The sequence below is a fragment of the Micromys minutus genome (assembly GCF_963924665.1).
Source record: "Micromys minutus genome assembly, chromosome: 9".
NCBI lineage: Eukaryota > Metazoa > Chordata > Mammalia > Rodentia > Muridae > Micromys > Micromys minutus.
Genome location: NC_137978.1, coordinates 39,680,293 through 39,698,120, shown reverse-complemented (window position 1 = coordinate 39,698,120; position 17,828 = coordinate 39,680,293). Strand labels below are relative to the sequence as shown.

The window sequence follows — 17,828 nt, the reverse complement described above, 5'->3', positions numbered from 1 at the left end:
TCTTCTGGCCTTGGGAGTATGAGCGACCAGAAGACGTATTCACACAGATACGTGTTTACATGAGATATTAACAGCAGCAGCAAATAAGCAGGAGTGGAGCGTGCAGACCACTGAGCGAAGCCTCCTATCCTCCCCTTCCCTCATGAGCGCTCTCAGAAACTATTTAATCCCCTGTCCTTGGTAGGTCTCCCCTTCTTGATGCTCAGGCACTATGGCTGACAGCATCAGACACTGCCTATAATAACTTTGGGGCTCTTTCCCATTTAACTAAGGATGTTTTGTCTGGGGGAGAAGGGGTGTTGACATAGACTCTTACCCTGTAGCCCAGGCTACATGCCCAGCCCTTGACTCAGGATCTCAGAATTTCCCTAGTACAAAGAAAAGTGTCTGCCATAAGTCAGCTTCAACAAACACAGAACAAAATGAGGCAGAACAGCCATCACCCAGGGGAAGATGCTCCAGTGTACTTGCACTCCTCCACCCACAGCAGTTGGTCAGAGCTCCCCTGTGGAAGCTGACACCACCAGAGAAGGAAACGGGTAAAGGAGTTTTTGTCCTAGAGCCTACCAAGATCCCCAGCTGAGACCTACCCAGCGACAGACAGAAAGCAGCAGGACCTACCGAAATGGCTTTTCTCCTGTATGGGTTCGAATGTGCTTCCGCAGATCACTGAGTGTGGTGAAGTATTTGCTGCAGCCTTGAGATTCACAGTTAAACGTTTTCCCTGTGTGAAGCCTCTGATGTGCTTTCAACCTGCAAAATGTCCCAAGAAGTGTCCCTTACAGAATGTCCTGGAGCCTCCCAGTGTCAGCCCACCACACCACAGAATCAAGCCACCAGAATGCTGTACCAGAGAAATGAGCATTAACCAGAGACAGATTCCTTTGGGCTCAAGTCCTGGCCCTGAACCACTAGCCAGGACCGTACAGAACTTCTCTACTTCTGTTCACTAGCAGCTGTTCTGGGAACCAACATTTAGAATTATGCCTTTGCACAGTGCACACATCAATGCTAGCCATTATTTTTTGTCTCACCAAGTATTAACCAGGCCCAACCCTGCATCAAACAGGAGCAGGCACTTTCAGAATGGTGTAGTCTTAGCTACTGTTATTTTGCTATTTTATGTTTAATTATTAAAGATTTGTGTAAGTCTCGTGACAAAAACTTGAAAAAGACATAGACATCAAGTAGGCACCTTCTTACCTCTTAGGAGAGGTTATCTCAGAGGTTTGTGCCAACCTAACCTTGTGCCAATGGGAAGACTACTCTATGCTAACTACTAAAATCCCAAGGGCACAATGTCAATCGAGATGCAAATCTACACACAGATGTGCCAACATTTCTACCCAACCTATGGTACGTACATCTAACTTTAAGCAATAAGCTCTGACTGCGTTTTAAACAGGTGAGTACAGCTATGCTCTTCAAAGTTCCAAAGTCTCCTTGCTGTCATATGCAAGGAGAGGCTGACCTGTACAGTGTGTTGAATGCCTTCTCACAGCCCTGCACATCACACTCAAATGGCTTCTCCTTTGTGTGCACGCGCACATGGATCCTGAGGCTGTAGGAGGTGAGGAAGGCCTTGCCACAGCCCTCCTGATTACAGACGAAGGTGTATTCTCCTCGGTGAGTCTTCTGGTGCGTGCGTAGGTTGCCTGCTGTGCTGTAGGTGCGGGGGCATCCCTCAAAGGTGCACTGGTACCGCTTTACCTGACAGAGGACAGGGGACACTTCATCAGTAGGGAAAAAGAACTGCCCAGGTCTCACCTCTCCATCCTGGGACAGGGTCTCATGAAGCACAAGCTGACAGCAAACTTATAGCCCTTAACCTTCTGAGTGCTTACATGCATGTATCACCACCCCTAGGTTTTTATGCAGTGCTGAGGTGTGAACTCTGGCTTTGTGTACACTAGGCAAGCACATGAAAACTGAACTACAACCCAAGCCCTAAGTCTGTCTTTATACAATCTGCTGTAGGCAGCTGGAGGGATGGCAGCAGTTAGGAGCACGCACTACTTTGCAGAGGACCAGAGCTCCATTCCCTGAATCCGTAGCAGGCAGCTCACAAGTGCCTCTAACTCCAGCTCCAGGGAGGTATGGCATCTGCGGACTCCACAGGCACCTGCACCTGCTTCATATATTCACACAGTCATAAATAAACAAGTAACTAAAAATAAATAAATACGTAAAATAAGAGCTGTTGTAAGAATTAGGGATAATTTTCCAGGTAGTGGTGGCACACATCTTTGAACCCAGTGCTTAGAAGGCAGAGACAGGCGAACCTCTGTAAATTCCAGGCCAGCCTGATCTACAGAGGCAGTTTCAGGACATCCAGGCTACACAAAAAGAACCTCTCTTGACCCCCACCACACACACCCTCAAAAAAGGAAAGACAGACAGACATGGTGAGATGACAACATAAAGTCTGGCTGGAGGGACAAGGCCTCGGGGATGAGACGGCCACGCTGTCTCAGAAAGGGTAGCTGATCAAAGAATGGCTGACTTAGGGCAGTTTCCTTTCAAGTGTCAAAGATATTTTGGGTTTTATGGTCTCTGTCGATATGCAAGTCTTGCCCTGCATGTTAAAGTGGTCACAGGCAAATGACCAAACACTGCCCATGTCCCCAAAACATCAATGTCTCTGAAGTTTGAGTTTTATATAATTTTCATGTTATGAAATGTTATTTTGACTTTTAAAAAAGCAATAAAAATGCAAGAACTGGGCAGAGGTAGCTCAGTGGGTAGAGTGCTTTCCCAGCATAAAGGAAACCCTGGTCCTATCCCAGTAAGATAGATATAAACTGGGTGTGTCAGCTATCTTGGCACTCAAGATCAAAAGTTCAAGGTTGGCTAGGTGTGGTCACACACACCCTAAACTCCCTCACTTGGGAGGCAGAGGCACGTGGGTTTCTCCAAGTTTGACGTCAGTCTGGTTAACATGAAGAGTTCAAGGCTAGTCAGGACTATCCAGTGAGATCCTGCCTCAAAAATAAGATAATTAATTCAAGGTCATTCCATCATCATAACTAGACAGAAAATTTGAAACCACTCTGGTCACCTGAGAGCTTTTCTTTAAAAATGTAAAATCTGAGGCCAGAGTTGTGGGTCAGTATTTGTTTATCATGCTTGAGGTCCTGGGTTCAATCCTTACAAAAAACAACAAATAAAAAACCACGCTCAGGAGCTGAACAGATTCTCTGCACGTACTTACTGCTCTTGATGGTCCTGGAACCTCAGCAGATGCTCACATACATACACATAAAAATTAAAAATTAGCCAAGTATGGCGGCACACACCTTTGATCCTAGCATTTGGGAGGCAGAGGCAGGTAGATTTCTGAGTTTGAGGCCAATCTGGTTACAAAGTCAGTTCTAGGACAGCCAAAGCCACACAGAGAAACCCTGTCTTGAACTACCCCCTCACCATGAACCAACTAAACAAACAAACAAACAAAAACCTCAACAACCCTCTCCTCAAATAGCATTCTTACTTAGCTCTAGAGCTGTGTTCTCGCCCTTCCTAAAGCTGTGACCCTTTAATACAGTTCCTCATGTGGTGGTGACCCCAACCACAAATTATTTTCCTTCCTACTTCATAACTGTAATGTTGCTGCTTTATGAATCACAATATAAATATCTGTGTTTTCTGATGGTTTTAGGCAACCTCTGTGAAAGAGTTGGTCGACCCCCCAAAGGGGTGGAGGTCCACAGGTTGAGAACCACTGCTCTAGAGCTATCCGAAAACAAACTGGGTTTAAACAGGATTGAGCCTGTCAGCTAGTTGGCTAGACAGGGAAGGGAGGGCCCTTGACTCCTCCTTCCTCCTACCCTCCCCGCCCTCCAACTCGGAACAGGACCTTACACAAGAGCTTGCTCATGTATTCACAGTGAGCCTCTCTCAGCCACACAGGCCTCGCTCTGTATTCCCCGAGTCACCCAGATGTATGTCTTGGTGCCTAGTTTTCAAATCACTCCCAGAACAATTATAAGACAATGCTACACATGGCCTCCCCCAATGTCTAGGCAGGGTAGGCAGGATATTCTAGAGCCTTCTGACACTTTCTGTTTGCTACATGACTCAGGAGAGCAGAACGTCCAGCCTGGAGCTACTCGCCATGGCACGCTGGTCCTCAGGGAGTCTCAGTCCCCACCTCCTTGCCTGTGATCTCTCCCTTCACTGGAAATGTCTCATTCTTTTCCTGGCTTTAATTCAAGTCTCCAGACCTCTCAGGTCCTCCACAACCTCTCCATGTCCACACAACAGCGCCCTTCTTTAAATGTCAGTACTATGTGACAGAAACTTCGAAGCTCTCACTTTAGGGTAAGAACGGGGACATCTCCACCATAAGGTCACCACAGCAGTAAGACAGCAGAATTCCACTCTCTCCAGCTGCACAGCAGCTGACAATCTTGTATGAGATGGCAGTAGGCGATGGAATGCCCTCTCTTACTCGCTGCCCTGTTCCTATCTGAATTCCTGCACTTGGCCAATTCAGTCCTCCATTGGCTGTTTCTTCCCCAGGGGCCTCTCCCTCACTGGTCCTTAGCCCCAGGTCCCACTGTGACAGGCCTGCTTACTCTAGGCTCTCACAGCTTCCTTGGCCACCAGTCCTCTGAATCTGGGGGATCTGCATTCATGGACTTAGCCAATTATGGACTGAAAATATTTACAATTTAAAGAAGTGCCTGGGCTGAATATGTACAGAACTGCATATTCTTCCCCAACAATGTCTAAAGCATCTGTATTGTATTAAATGTGTCACGGGTAAGCTAAGCTAGCATAAGTATACAGGAGGCCAGCATCGAGATGGCTCAGTTATAGACGCTGTCAAGATCAGTCCTTGGGACACATGTAAAGGTGGAAGAAAACAAACCCACAAAGTTGACCTCTGACCTCCACATGTGCTCACACACAAATAAATGGTTTAAATATTTAAAGTCTATAAGAGAATGTACACGGGCTACATGCAAACACTGCAATCCCTCTACGTAAGAAGACTGAGTGTCCACAGATACCTGAGAAGTAGTTTCCAGAAATAATCCCCAGCAAGGAGACACCACCTTTTCTTTAAAATACAAACTACAACAAAGATGAGATCATTTCTATTATATTTACTGAATTGAATGAATGAATGAATGACTGCTTCTCACCTAAACTTCAATTGCATGACAGCAGGGACTGGAACTCTCTTGTTCACTGACAACTTCAGAGAGTAGCCTTGTGAAGTGGTACTCACTCCATTTATATTTTAAATGAACAAACCCAAGCAACCCTTAATGCTAGCAAAGTAGTGATAGACTCTCAAGTGGTGGGCTGGGGAGACGTTTTAGGTGTTTGCTTTGCTGTGTAGTTGAAAAGACCGGGGTTCAGATTCTAGAACCACAGAAAAGTCTCATGGCCACCAAAGTGGGGAGGGCGTAATCTCAGGACTCCGGAGGCAGAGATGATTGTCGGGGAAGACAGCTAGAGCTAGCCAAGCTGGACTTAGTGAGCTCCAGCTCCAGTCAGAGATGCTGCCTCTGGAAAGTGCAGAGTGATGAAGACTTTGGGCATGTGCATACACATGTGGCTATGCATGTACAGTAAACCCCGGCACACTTACACACGTGACTATTCATGTATAGCATACCCCACCATTCATATACATATGCAAACAAACTCCAGGTCTGCTGAGCAGGAAAGGAAGTTCTGAGGAGGATGCAGCGGGTCACATGTAGCAAAGATCACCAACTGATAAGCCCTCGGTCGCCCTGCCATAGCACTGGTGTGGGAACGGCAGGGCAGTGGCCAGAATGTGAGCCATCAGCCAACTGTGCTTTCAAGAAAACTTGGCAGTTAGAAAGGGAGAGAGGCCAAGGGCAGAAAGTGAGGAAAGCACCCAGACTGGAAAGGTACTGAAAGGGGGGCAGGACACAAGATAGTTATGGTGGGCAGCACTCAGGAGAATGACTGAGGCAGGAGGACCGATACAAGTTCAAGGCTAGCCTGTACTACATGGCAAAAATCCTATCTCAAAAAAAAAGTAAAAAAAGTGGTGTTAGGTACTAGATGCCTTTTCCCCCAATAATAAACTGAACAAATGATCAACTTCTCATTTCACCTAGAAATAACAAATGGACATCACTATTATCTTTCAGAATTATTTTAAAGCAGCTACAAATTTCACACAAAGGGAAATCTAAACCTTTTCAAATGGGACCAGTGCAGGAAGTTGAAAAAATATTGGAGTGTTACCATGGCTACAAAGGAGAGAAGAGATACAATAACAGACATCATGTAACTTTAAAAGAGATTAAAAGTTTGCATTTATGGATTTGAAGAATTGTGTTCCAGAATTATATTTAGTGTCAACAACAACAACTAGGGAAATATACAAACCCAGGACTGAGGCCTGGGCTACAGCAAGCTTGTCTACAGAGGAAATGCCCAGCAGAATCCAAAGACTCCAGGGAAGGGTCACGCGAGTAGTCTGCTTGTCAAAATGAATGACAGTATCTGTCATGGGAACAAAATGTCACCAGAGACTCCACTGGACATGAAGAAAACTTATTTTTTAAAGAACCTTCAAATTCTAAGCCTGACTTTAACTTTCGTGTGCTAAAGAGCACAGAGAGGCCCGGGTGAGCCCAGCAGGCGTGAGGGCTGAGATTGGCAGTGTCCTCACCGGTTCTGAAACAGAAACCTGTAGTGAGGATGATCAGAGCTCAGGAGACAGGAGAAAGGAGGACGAGCTTAAGCAGCAAAGAGCCCCTCAAAGTTGGAGCGGACAAAGGCCAGACTTCTACTGGAAGAAGAAAAGGAGTCGGAGGGAACTCAACTCTACACAGGACAATAATAGGGAGGGGGAGTTCTGCGCCCAGAGCAGAGGAAGGCTTGTAAATAAAGGATTGGCTGGTGGTTTCCTGACTGGGTGTGCTGGTGCAAGCCTTTGATCCCAGGACTCACAAGGCAGACGCAGAAGCAGGAGGGTTGCCCTAACTTTGCAGTTAGACTGGTCAATGGCACGTTTCAGGCTAGCGATGGCTGTATTATAACAAGATCCTGTCCCAAAAAAGGAGAAACAAAAAGACTGACAAAAAGAAAAAACCCTTGGGGAGGAGGGAGGATATCAAACCCTGTTCTTCCTTCTCCTCCACTAGTGTCATCCTGTCCCTTCTCACCACAGCAAAACTGCCCCTCATAATAGCACTGATTCCTTCTATTCCAAATGGACCAAAACTCTCAAATCACAAGTCTAAGTGCTCTGAACAATCCCTTCCTCAGTGCCCAGAGATGAACTCTCCAGGGCTGTGGTTACACCTCATCCTTCCACCCATGTAGAACTAAGGAAAGCCACTCGCCCTCCTACTTCTCAGCCCCGTTTTCAGCCTACAGGCCTATGCCTTGAGTATCACCTTTGTAAACTGGTGTGTTATCATAAAAAGCATTGACTTCAGCACCAGACAATCCTTGGTTCAAGTCTCAATTTCACCACTTGAAAGGTGGATTCTTCCATTTGCTGGTGTATGCTCATGGGGTATGTGTGGATGAGGGTGTATGCACTTGTGCGTGAGCATGCACAAGACAGAGGTTGGCATCAGGTATTGTCCTCTATCCTGCTCTATCTTACTTATTTATAGAGTCTTACTAAGTATCCCAGGCTAGCCTCAAACTCACAGAGATCTGCCTGCTTCTGCCTCTAAGTGCAGAGATTAAAGACATGTACCACCACACCAAGCCTCCAAGTTATTTTCTGAGACAGTGTCTCTCACTGAATCTGAAGTTCTCACTCTCCAGCCAGAGAAGGTGTAGAGATCCTTGTCTCTGCCTCCTAGCACTGGGAACATAAATGTAAATTTTGGACTAACTGTCTGGTCGTTACATGTAAAATTCGGATTAACTGTCTGTGGTCGCTACATGTAAAATGCAGACTAACTGTCTGTGGTCGTTACATGTATAATGCAGACTGTGGTTGTTACACGTAAAATGCAAACTAACAGTGCCTGTGGTTGTTACATGTAAAATGCGGACTAACGGCGTCTGTGGTTGTTAAAAGGGTAAAACAGTCATATCTAAGCCTTCACTTTCAGCTGTAGGATATCGGTGCCCCAAATGTCCACAATGGAAGTAACATCCAGTGGCCTGGTATCAAGGAAATTAAAGAAGCTAAGAATCAGGGCAAAGGATTACTTGTGGCAGAAACCGGTGTTCACTGACCACGGCTTGAGGACCACAAACACCCTCAGTTTATAACACAGCTAAAAGCTTGGTCTGATGGCTGACCTGAAGCTATGGAAAGGAAATTCCAGTACAACACTCCCTATCCTACAGAGTTCAAAGCCAGCCACAACAGCTTATGAAGAACATACACATATGCATAAAAATGTTTTAAAGAGAAATTAGAGAGATGGCTAAGTAGTTAGGAGAACTGACTGCTCTTCCAGAGGAGCCAGGTTCAATTCCCAGCACCTACACAGTGGCTTTCACCAGGCTGTAACTCCAGTTACAGGAGATCAGGTGCCAGGACTAGACACACATGCAGGAATATACTCATACATGTAAGATTAAAACACAAAAGAAGATAACTGGAGGTATAGTATAGAGCCCTGGCCTAGCATCATCTGACCCTGGGCTTAATTTCCAGCTCCCTCCAACAAAAACCAAAAACCATACAAACAGCCCATCAGTTACAGTGATGTTAATATGAAAGTTCAGCTTATTAGTTGGCTACCAAGTGTCTGTGAGCTCTCCTGGAACCCAACCACACCCCCCACTTCACCACCCCCTTTTAAGACAGAGTCTCAAACTAGCCTTGTACTATGTAGCTCTGATTGGCTTTGATAGATTCATCTGTCTCTGCTTCCAATTTATAGCTTGTCTCAAAGAGAGCATGCTTCCCAAAACTGTTTCTAACAAAGCCTTGACAAGCCTCGACACGTTTAACCTTCCTGAAACTAGAGATGACCTCTGACCCTTTGGGAACAGGTGAGAAAGAAAAAGCAACTGAACAACAGATGAACCAGACATAATATGATGTTAAACCTCCCTGAACCTTCGAAGAATGACGCAGTGGGGTATTTTTATTTCCGTTTTACAAATGAGGAAAGAGAGCAGTCTGTCTGGGGTTGCATAGTTAGTACACACTAGAACGCAAAGCTGAGACCAAAGCTGACGTAAGTAAGGGGAGAGCACTAAAATTCAAGTTCTTTCTTCCATTCTTACAGGAACAAGGTGTCAGCAGTACCTAATATGACATGTACGACATCAGCTTGAGAGCCGGAACTCCTTAAAAACCTGCGTGACATAAAACCAACATGTCCGTCTGCCAGGTCAGAGGACCTCTGTGATGGGCAACACACAAGCTAACACAGAGGAGACACGTTGACAAACCAGCTTCATCCGGCCGGCACAGGGAACTAACATTCTGCTCTGGACTCCAACAGAGCCACACGGAGCCACCAGCCTTTCTTTCCCTGCTGTTCTCTGAGTGCCACAGGGTTATCAGTACTGACCCCTCACAAAAGTTGGTTAAGTCAAACCTTGGAGGGAAATGAATGGATCCTTAGCACTACACTCTCAGTCTCTTCCGTCCTACTTCTGAATGGCAATCCTGTGGGAGTTGAACGGGAGCTGTGAAGGAATGTAATTGTGGTGTGCGGTGGAGGGTGGGCGGCACCACCCCAGCACAGCTGAACACCCTGGCGTCTGAGCACATGGCTCCACTCCAGAGGATTGCCACCGAGGAACAAGACTGGAATTAGTCCTAAAACAAAGGACAAACTGTCAAAAGGCTCTGGACACTAGACTCAAATCCCCCTTCTTTTTGTTTTGCTTCCTTTTGTTTTCTTGGGACAGGCTTTCTCCTTGTAACACAGCAGGCCTGGAAAGTACCATGCAGCCCAGCCCAGCCTCAAACTCATGACAAGCTCTGCTTTTGCCTCAAGGGCCTGCCATTATGGGCTCAACCCAGTTATTCTACTCCAAATCTGTCAGGCTAAGGAAATTCAGCTAGGTATGGTGGCTCACACCTTTCATCCCAGTACTTGGGAGGCTGAGACAAGGATAACCTTTGTGAGTTTGAGGTCAACCTGGTCTACACAGCAAGCTCCAGGACAGCCAGGATTACACAGAGAAACCCTGTCTCAAACAAACCAACCAAACAAAAAATTTAATTAAAAAAAAAAAAAAAAGAGGAGGAGGAGGAAGAGAGGACTAGGCTAGAGACAGATCTCTTCCCTCCTTGCAATCCAATCTCTGCAATCCCTAGAAGCAAAATTCAGAGAACACTGCACCTGCTTCTTGCAAGAAAGGCCCTTCTTTTCCAGTCAGTGCCTTGTTGCCTTTAGTGTGCAGTTGGCTCACTGATTGCTTTATTATCTTTTTGTCTCATTATGCATGGACTACTTAGGGCATCATGGAGAATGTCTGGCCTATGAGCCCTCCCAACTATTTAGCAGAAGAGACGGGAAAGGGGGCTGGAGAGATGGCTCAGTGGCTAAGAGTATTGACTGCTCTTCCAGAGGTCCTGAGTTCAAATCCCAGCAACCACATGGTAGCTTACAACTATCTATAATGAGATTTGATGCCCTCTTCTGGTGTGTCTGATGACAGCTACAGTGTTCTTATATGTAACAAATAAATAAGCCTTAATAATATATTAAAAAAGAGAGAGAGAGAGAGAGACGGGAAAGTTGGTAACAGCAGAGGATGCATTATGTTCGCCACTGTGGTGCTGGCATCAGGCAACATTTTGTCAGGTTCTCTGGATAAACAGAGATGCAAGAAAGTTTGGGGACCATGGACCACTCAAAGCATCAGAGAAACAGCTGCTTAGCACCCTGGAGGGGAAGCCGGCAAGTATTCAGGTGGAGTTTGAGCAGAAAGATAATGTTCTGACAGAATCTCTCAAAGCTACCAATCAGCAGGGAAAAACAGTAGTAAGGTACCGTGAGAACCCATTTGGTGAAGAAAGAGTCGGGGTGCCCAGAGGTCCTGTGGGAGTTAGAGATGGTATATGTGGCAAGGTTCCGGTTAGCTGGGTTTTTTCGCAAGACAAGCATGATGAGAAATAAAAATAAAGCAATCAATAAAGCCAGCTGTACACTAAAGGAGACAGAGGAACAGTCAGGGATAAACAGGAAAGTCAGGCTAACATCTGACTCAGAAACTAAGCTGCTTAGGAAGCCAAGAAGACTGAATAGTTATCAAAGGGTTGGTTCCGTTTCTCAGGAGCAGTACCTGTGAATGCGGTACAGCACAAAAAGGCCAGGCTAAAGACAGGTTCCAGGGACCAGAGTGGTTAAAGATCATGCAGCTGTTATCAGTAAACACTCCTCAGGCTAAGTGGATTTAGAAGCCAAAATAAAAGCACTGTCAATGAATGACTGAGGTAAGAGTGTGCTTCTGGAAGGCAAGCCTGGATGTTTGGGCTCCAGAGACTAGGGCCACAGCTGCTGATCCTTCCAGATACCCATGGCAGCCCCTAATATACCGAGCCTGACGCCAGTTTACAAACTGGGACAATGGTTCTTGTCTCTAATCTCAGACCTCAAGAGACTGCTAGGCTGCAGGGTAAAGACCCAACTCAAAAAGTTTAGCATATAAAATCTTCTACCTAGATCACACGTATGTACAAAGATACACCCATCGTCACTGGCAGTAAATTCATAGCATCCTTGATCCTTTCCTGTTCATGATTAAATGGCCAGAAGAATCCACTGGGGCAAACCAGGCTTGCAAACAGAAGCAACTAATTGGTAAGGAGCACAAAACAGGAAAGGGACAGCTAATATCAGATTGCATAATGCTCACCCCAACCTCCACCCGTTATCTTCTCTTCTGCCTAGGTCAGCATTCCTCTCCACTCCCAAAAAGTGCTCTACTAATCCCCTGGAAAATATTTTATAGCATTAGCTTACAGCATTTAGAAAAGTCTGTATTTTCTTTCTTAGTTATTATCAAACCAAAGGTTCTGATAAGTTCTGAAGTTGTATGGTTCTACTTAACATTTCTCAAACATGTGCTCATCATGAGCACTCAGACAGTAATCATTAACGAAGGTGACCTAAAGCCGGCTCCTAAGCTATGCCCAAACTTTTGAGGTTTCAATTAATTAACTTATTAATTAGTTTAGAGACAGGATCTCACGATGTAGCCATAGCTGGCCAGGAAATCCACATGCCTCTGCCTCCCCAAAGCTGGGATTAAAGGCGTGAGCCACCACACCCAGCTCAAACTTTCTAAACTCAAGTTTAGAAACTTTCAATGCCTGTGAGTTACTGCTGTTTCAATGCTGTTTTTCTCCCAAGTATCTTCACTTCCTGCTTCCTGTTCTCTCATCCCAGCTCACACTCCCTCAAACACTCTGCACCCTGGGCTCAACTGAAGGCTGTTTCCAAATGTGAGTGAGTGGCAACCGAACAAGAGAGGGAACTATCTTCTATGGCTCCTCGGTCCCTCTTCAGGTCACACAGGAAGTCAGCCTTCCTGACCTGGAGTCCAGAACAGCACATTCCACCCACCTCCTTGACTACTGTCGTGTGTCTCTCTCTGGCCCCTAGCGTCTCCCTTGCTCTTGCTGCTGCCCACAGGGACTGAGGATCTGTCATTTCCTTGACTTCAGACCTACATTCCCAGTGGGTCTCACCTTCTGCTCCTCATTCCCAAGGGCTACACATTCAATATGAGCCAGACAAACTTACTCATTTCCCCACCCAACTTCCCTCTTCTTGACCCAATTCTTGTTAACAGACTCACTCACCGTTAAGACAGGGAGGTTTGAGGTGGAGGAGCCGCTCTGTCTTCAGCATGCAGCCCAAGCATGTCTGAAGTTCTCCACCATGGTAGGCTCTTAACCCACTTATCAACCAACAGCAACTCAAGACATTGAGGGAAAAAAAGTCTGTTTGAGAAAGGATCTCCCCGTGTTGCCCTGGGTGGCCTCGAACTCGGAGATCAACTTGCCTCTGCCTCCTGAATGTCAGGATACAAGATCTGCACCGCCACGCCTAGTCAGTCAGTCTTTTCATCAAGGATTTAGACTAAAAATCTAAGACTGGCTTTCGACTCAGGGCTCCTAAGGCAAATTCCAACAGCATGCCAAGTTCCTCTGGTCTTAGATTCCTCATCAGTTAAATGAGACCCAAGTGTCTTCTAGCAGGCCATTCATTAAATCCTGGCTTTCTTTGCCTCCAAACTCCCTGCCCACTGCCAGAGCACTCCTCCTAAAATGCTACTGGTTTTCTTTAAAAAAAAAAAAAAAAAAAAAAAAAAAAAAAAAACCAGGATCTCACTATATAGTTTTGGCTGTCCTGGAGCTACGTACACCAGGCTGGCCTCAAACTCAGACTCACCTGCATCTGCCTCCCAAGGGCTGGGACTGAAGGCGTGCACCATTACATCTGGCTCTAAAATGCTACTCTAACCACATTACTCCTGGCTTCCAAATCCTGTCTCCCACTGCTTTTAAAACAGCACGAACACTCAGCAAGTCTCATTGCTTTCTAGATTTGAAACTTTGCTATCTTTCCATCCATATTCCCTGCTACTCTCTGGATTCTAGTCCAAGAATTAAATTACAGCCAGTAAGTCTATGCTGGCCAGTATGTGTGTTTACATTTATCTTGTTTACTGTGGCATTGTGGCATGACACCTTGACTGAGCTCCGTCCCCAGCCACTTATGCACTGTCTATGACCCACACAGTGTTATAACGAAGAGCTCACTGGTTGAAACAGAGACCACGTCGTCTGTAAGGACAAGAACTTTTACTATTTAGCTCTTTGCAGAAAGTGTACTGGCCATGTGTGGTGTATGCCTGTAATCCCAGCACAAGGGGAGCAGGAGGATCAACACTTTGAAAAAAAGCTTGGGGCGCACGCAAGACGGTTTCAAAACAGACAACAAAATACGTGTCTTAACTGTGATTTAAGGGGGATACCTGGCTGCTTGCTCCCTGAATGGGACCTATGCTTTCTACCCCTCTTTCTCTATTCGAGGTGTCTCCATCTCTGAGAAATACCCATACTCTGCTTTCTTCAAAAATGTACACAGTTTAAGACCACCTTGAAGGCTTGCCTAACCACAGCTCCCAAATACAGTACCAGCACCCTTTGAGTCCACCACTTTGACATCCACACTACAGCCATCGGGTATTTCCACCTCTCCTGTACATCACCATCACCTGCAGTGCCTTGCTCAACACAACATCTGTGAGGCCAGTAATACCCGTAATCCTAGCACTGGAAAGGGAAGGCAGATCTGGAGTTCAAGGTCAACCTTAACCACACAGCAAAATCACAAGCCAACTTGGGATACACTAGACATCTAAAAAAGAACAGCGCAACAGTCAGCTGAAGGCAGATGAACCCCTACACGCCTACATACTAAGTTAAAACCAACAAGAAAAGGTCAGTATGGAGACACTCCAAAGGCTTAGAAGCATGTCTGCCTGCGCCAGCACACAACTTGACAGCTGTACCCATGATGCAGATCATGGTTCTCTATCCAAGCTCTGTGGACATGTGGGGTAAGGACCTGTCAGAGGCTGTCCTGTGTGGTAGAAAACGTCTAACAGCATCTTTAGCCCTTACCTAGGGATTACAGTTAGCACCTCCCCGTTGTGACAATCAGACGTCTCCTGAAGGGAGAATTGCCCTCAGCTGAAAACCACTCTTCTAGAGGTTTCCAAGCACAAGCCAATAGTGAGATGCTGATAATAAAATACAGATGACAGTCATTGTAGTTCAGTGTCCAGATGAAGAGAGATAAGAGTCACACAACTGGCCAGGCTGACTCACTCGTGGGAGACTGTGCTCAACTCTGGATTTTAAAAGGACTTTGGAAAACTGGAATTCCTTCAGTTAAAGGCAACCAAACTGATGGGAGGCTGGGAGAAATGCCATCAGGAAGATATCGGAGTGTGGATGGCCAGCTTGTAGCAAAACCATGACCTTTAAGTAGGTGAGGCTGGCCCACAGAAGGACGGTTCCCAGGACGGAACTGGAGGCTGGAGCAGTACATGAGGCAGACTTTAGTCCTGCACAAGCAAACACTTCTTAGCTATCAGAGCAGGCCAAACAATGGACTGGCCTGAGCTATAAAACCCTGTGCTCTTGCCATTCTAGAAGTGTTCAAGCACAGACCCAGAAACAGAGTCAGCAAGGCTGTAGAGATTGCTCTATCCAGCGGGAGGGAGGACATGTTGGATATTTACAGCTAAGGTATTTACAGCTCTGAGGTATTTATTTACTTATTCATTTATTTTCAGTACTAAAGCTCAATCCCTCCTGATAAGCAGGCATTCCACCCTTAACTAAAGCCTTACTTAAGGCTGAGATTCTAAGGTTAAAAAGGAAAAGATAAATGTCACGACTAAGTCATTTGTACAAGCTATATGTAATTTCAAACCTTCATTGCATCAAAAAAGAAAACATTTCCTCAAAAAAATTAAGCCTATTTCTGCTTGGTGGTACCTGACATTAGTCCTCAGCACTGTAACTGACAGTAACCTGGTTTTTTAAAATTAACTTGCAGTAGTTCTTGGCTGATGTTAACCACTCACTACCTTTAAGCCATATCATTTATTTCATTCAAAAGCACAACTACAATCTGTAAAATGCTTTACAGCTTCCAATCTATCATGAAAGGCATTACAGCATCCACAGGTCCTGAACATGAATCTTACAACCTTTAGCTAACCTGATCTCATTTTGTGGTTCCTTGCCTGGATTAGAAAAATTTCCTTTACTATCCATCAAATACTCACTAAATTAACAAAGTATATTCCTACAGGCTCCGAAACAAATCATTTATAGCCAGTTCTAGTTATTACACACAACTCTAGTCACTTGACTATCCGAGAAGCCACGCTGTTACTTTCACAGTATAAACATGAATTCACTTTGGTGAAATTTCTACTTTATTTATGATTTGGAGAGGAAAATCTGAGATATTACAATGCAGCATTCCTCAATTACAATGTGGCCATACAATCCGAAAGTTCTAGAAAGCAGTCACAACAAAACAGGAAGCGGATGTGTTGACAGGCAAGACTATGGAAGGCTCTAAGCCCAGGAGCTCCTTTAACCCCCAGTTAAAACTGCCAGCGTGCTGTGGAAGGAGCTGCCCCAAAGCCACACTGGGCCCTCATCTGCGGCTTTACTTACTTCTTTCCGTTTCGTTTCTGGACATTCCGACTGCAGAGTAAGAGTCGCACCTTCAATGTTTCTTGGCATGGGCGTGGAACCAGGGTTTATAGTCAAATGGATCTGATCCGGTGAGATAATGTGTTGTACGTAACCCTGGGACATTGCTTCCTGATCTATTAGGAAGCCCTCTTCACCTTCCACCAGAAAAGGCAAGTGTTCTCCACACTGTCCATCGTCTTCATCATCCTCCAAAGTGCCAGGGTCCTGTTCTATAAGAACAGTGGTCCTATCATAAACAGTTCCAGATGAGGAAGGCACCAGTCCGCTGTCATCCACAAACCTGAGCATCTTGTCATGCGGGGTTAGGTCATCTTCCTCTCCCTTAAAGAAGATGATGTTGTCGTCTGGGCTGTGTTCCCCCATGGTTCACTTGTGCTCAGCCCAATTGTGAGAAATGAAAAGGTAATGGCCTTTCTGCAACAGATAACACCAGAGTTAGAACCACCGACGTCCTAGAGTGACCCTTAGGGATCATTTCCCTCATTTTAACGACCAAAACAAAGTGCTAATCCTAGACCTTGGGAGGAAGAGGCAGCAGACCTCAGAGAATTCAAAGCCAGCATTGGCTACATATCAAGCTCCAGGCCAACCAGAGTTAGAGGTAAGAATCTGTCTCAAAACAAGAAGACAAAGAGCAATCCAAGCCTAGGAATGAATGGTGATGAATGTCTTTAACCCAGCACCTGAGAGACAGAGTAAGCTAGATCTTTCAGAGTTCCGGGTGAACCAGAGAAACACAGTGAGAATCAATCTCTCCCTCTCTCTCTCTCCTACACACAGAGACACAAACACACACATAGCAAACCAAAGCAAAAACTAAAAATCATCTTCCTTGGAAATACTTAAAAATGTCAAAGTTGGCATTCACAAGGCTTTCTATTAGTGCCACATGCATTAAAGCTGGATCTGTGCAGCTGATCAGAATAAAAGAGCAAACAGGTGGCCTCATGAAGTTCGTGGTGCAGAAACAATGCTTTGAGCATAATCACCTACAAATCCTACTTTTGCCCTTTAGTGTTTGGGCAACCAACCTATTTGCGCCTGTCATTCTACAGTGGGACCAATGGTTCCCGTTTCATACAGAAAGAGAAACTGCAGGTAAAGTGCAATCCTGCCAAGCAGTAGAAAGAGGGTAGCTTCCTTCTATCATTTCTAAAACATGTGGGGTGGAGGGACTAAACCCTAATAAGGAATAGATAATGCAAATTACTTTAATTATTTATGTTGTAAAACATGATATGGACCAGAGAGTATACTTGTACAGAGTGACTAGGCTTTCTCCTGTCCCTAACATAAAGCATACTGACACGGGGAGCTCAGGAAATATCAGCAAAATGAATGACAGACATGCAGATAGTCTCTTTTTGAAGATAGTCTCTTGAGGAAATTACCAAATTTGAAGCTTTCATGGTCTGGAATGGTGATTCTTCCTTCACCCGAAAACACACAGGTTCTACAAATGTGGGTTTGGCAGACACAAAAGGAGAATTTAAAATAACCAGCACATCACTTAGTTCTTAACCTGGTTCTGCACTTTCTCTTCTGCTCAGAGTCAGCAAGTGAGCGTATACTAGCCGGAGTGACAAGGTAGTTATCAGACACAGGTCAAGGGATCTAATCTGAGAGGAACCACCCCGAACCT

At 45.4% G+C, this 17,828-nt stretch overlaps 1 protein-coding gene across 1 annotated transcript in view; it reads right to left on the bottom strand.

Moving 5' to 3' along the window:
• The window catches only part of MTF1 (metal regulatory transcription factor 1), a 38,456-nt gene that overhangs the window by 20,121 nt on the left and 507 nt on the right, over nt 1–17,828 (bottom strand). The window contains 4 exon segments of the mRNA XM_080920786.1: nt 622–753; nt 1,472–1,710; nt 16,145–16,600; nt 17,578–17,639. Of these exon segments, the coding sequence (XP_080776912.1) occupies nt 622–753; nt 1,472–1,710; nt 16,145–16,549 (776 nt within the window). The 5' untranslated portion in view covers nt 16,550–16,600; nt 17,578–17,639.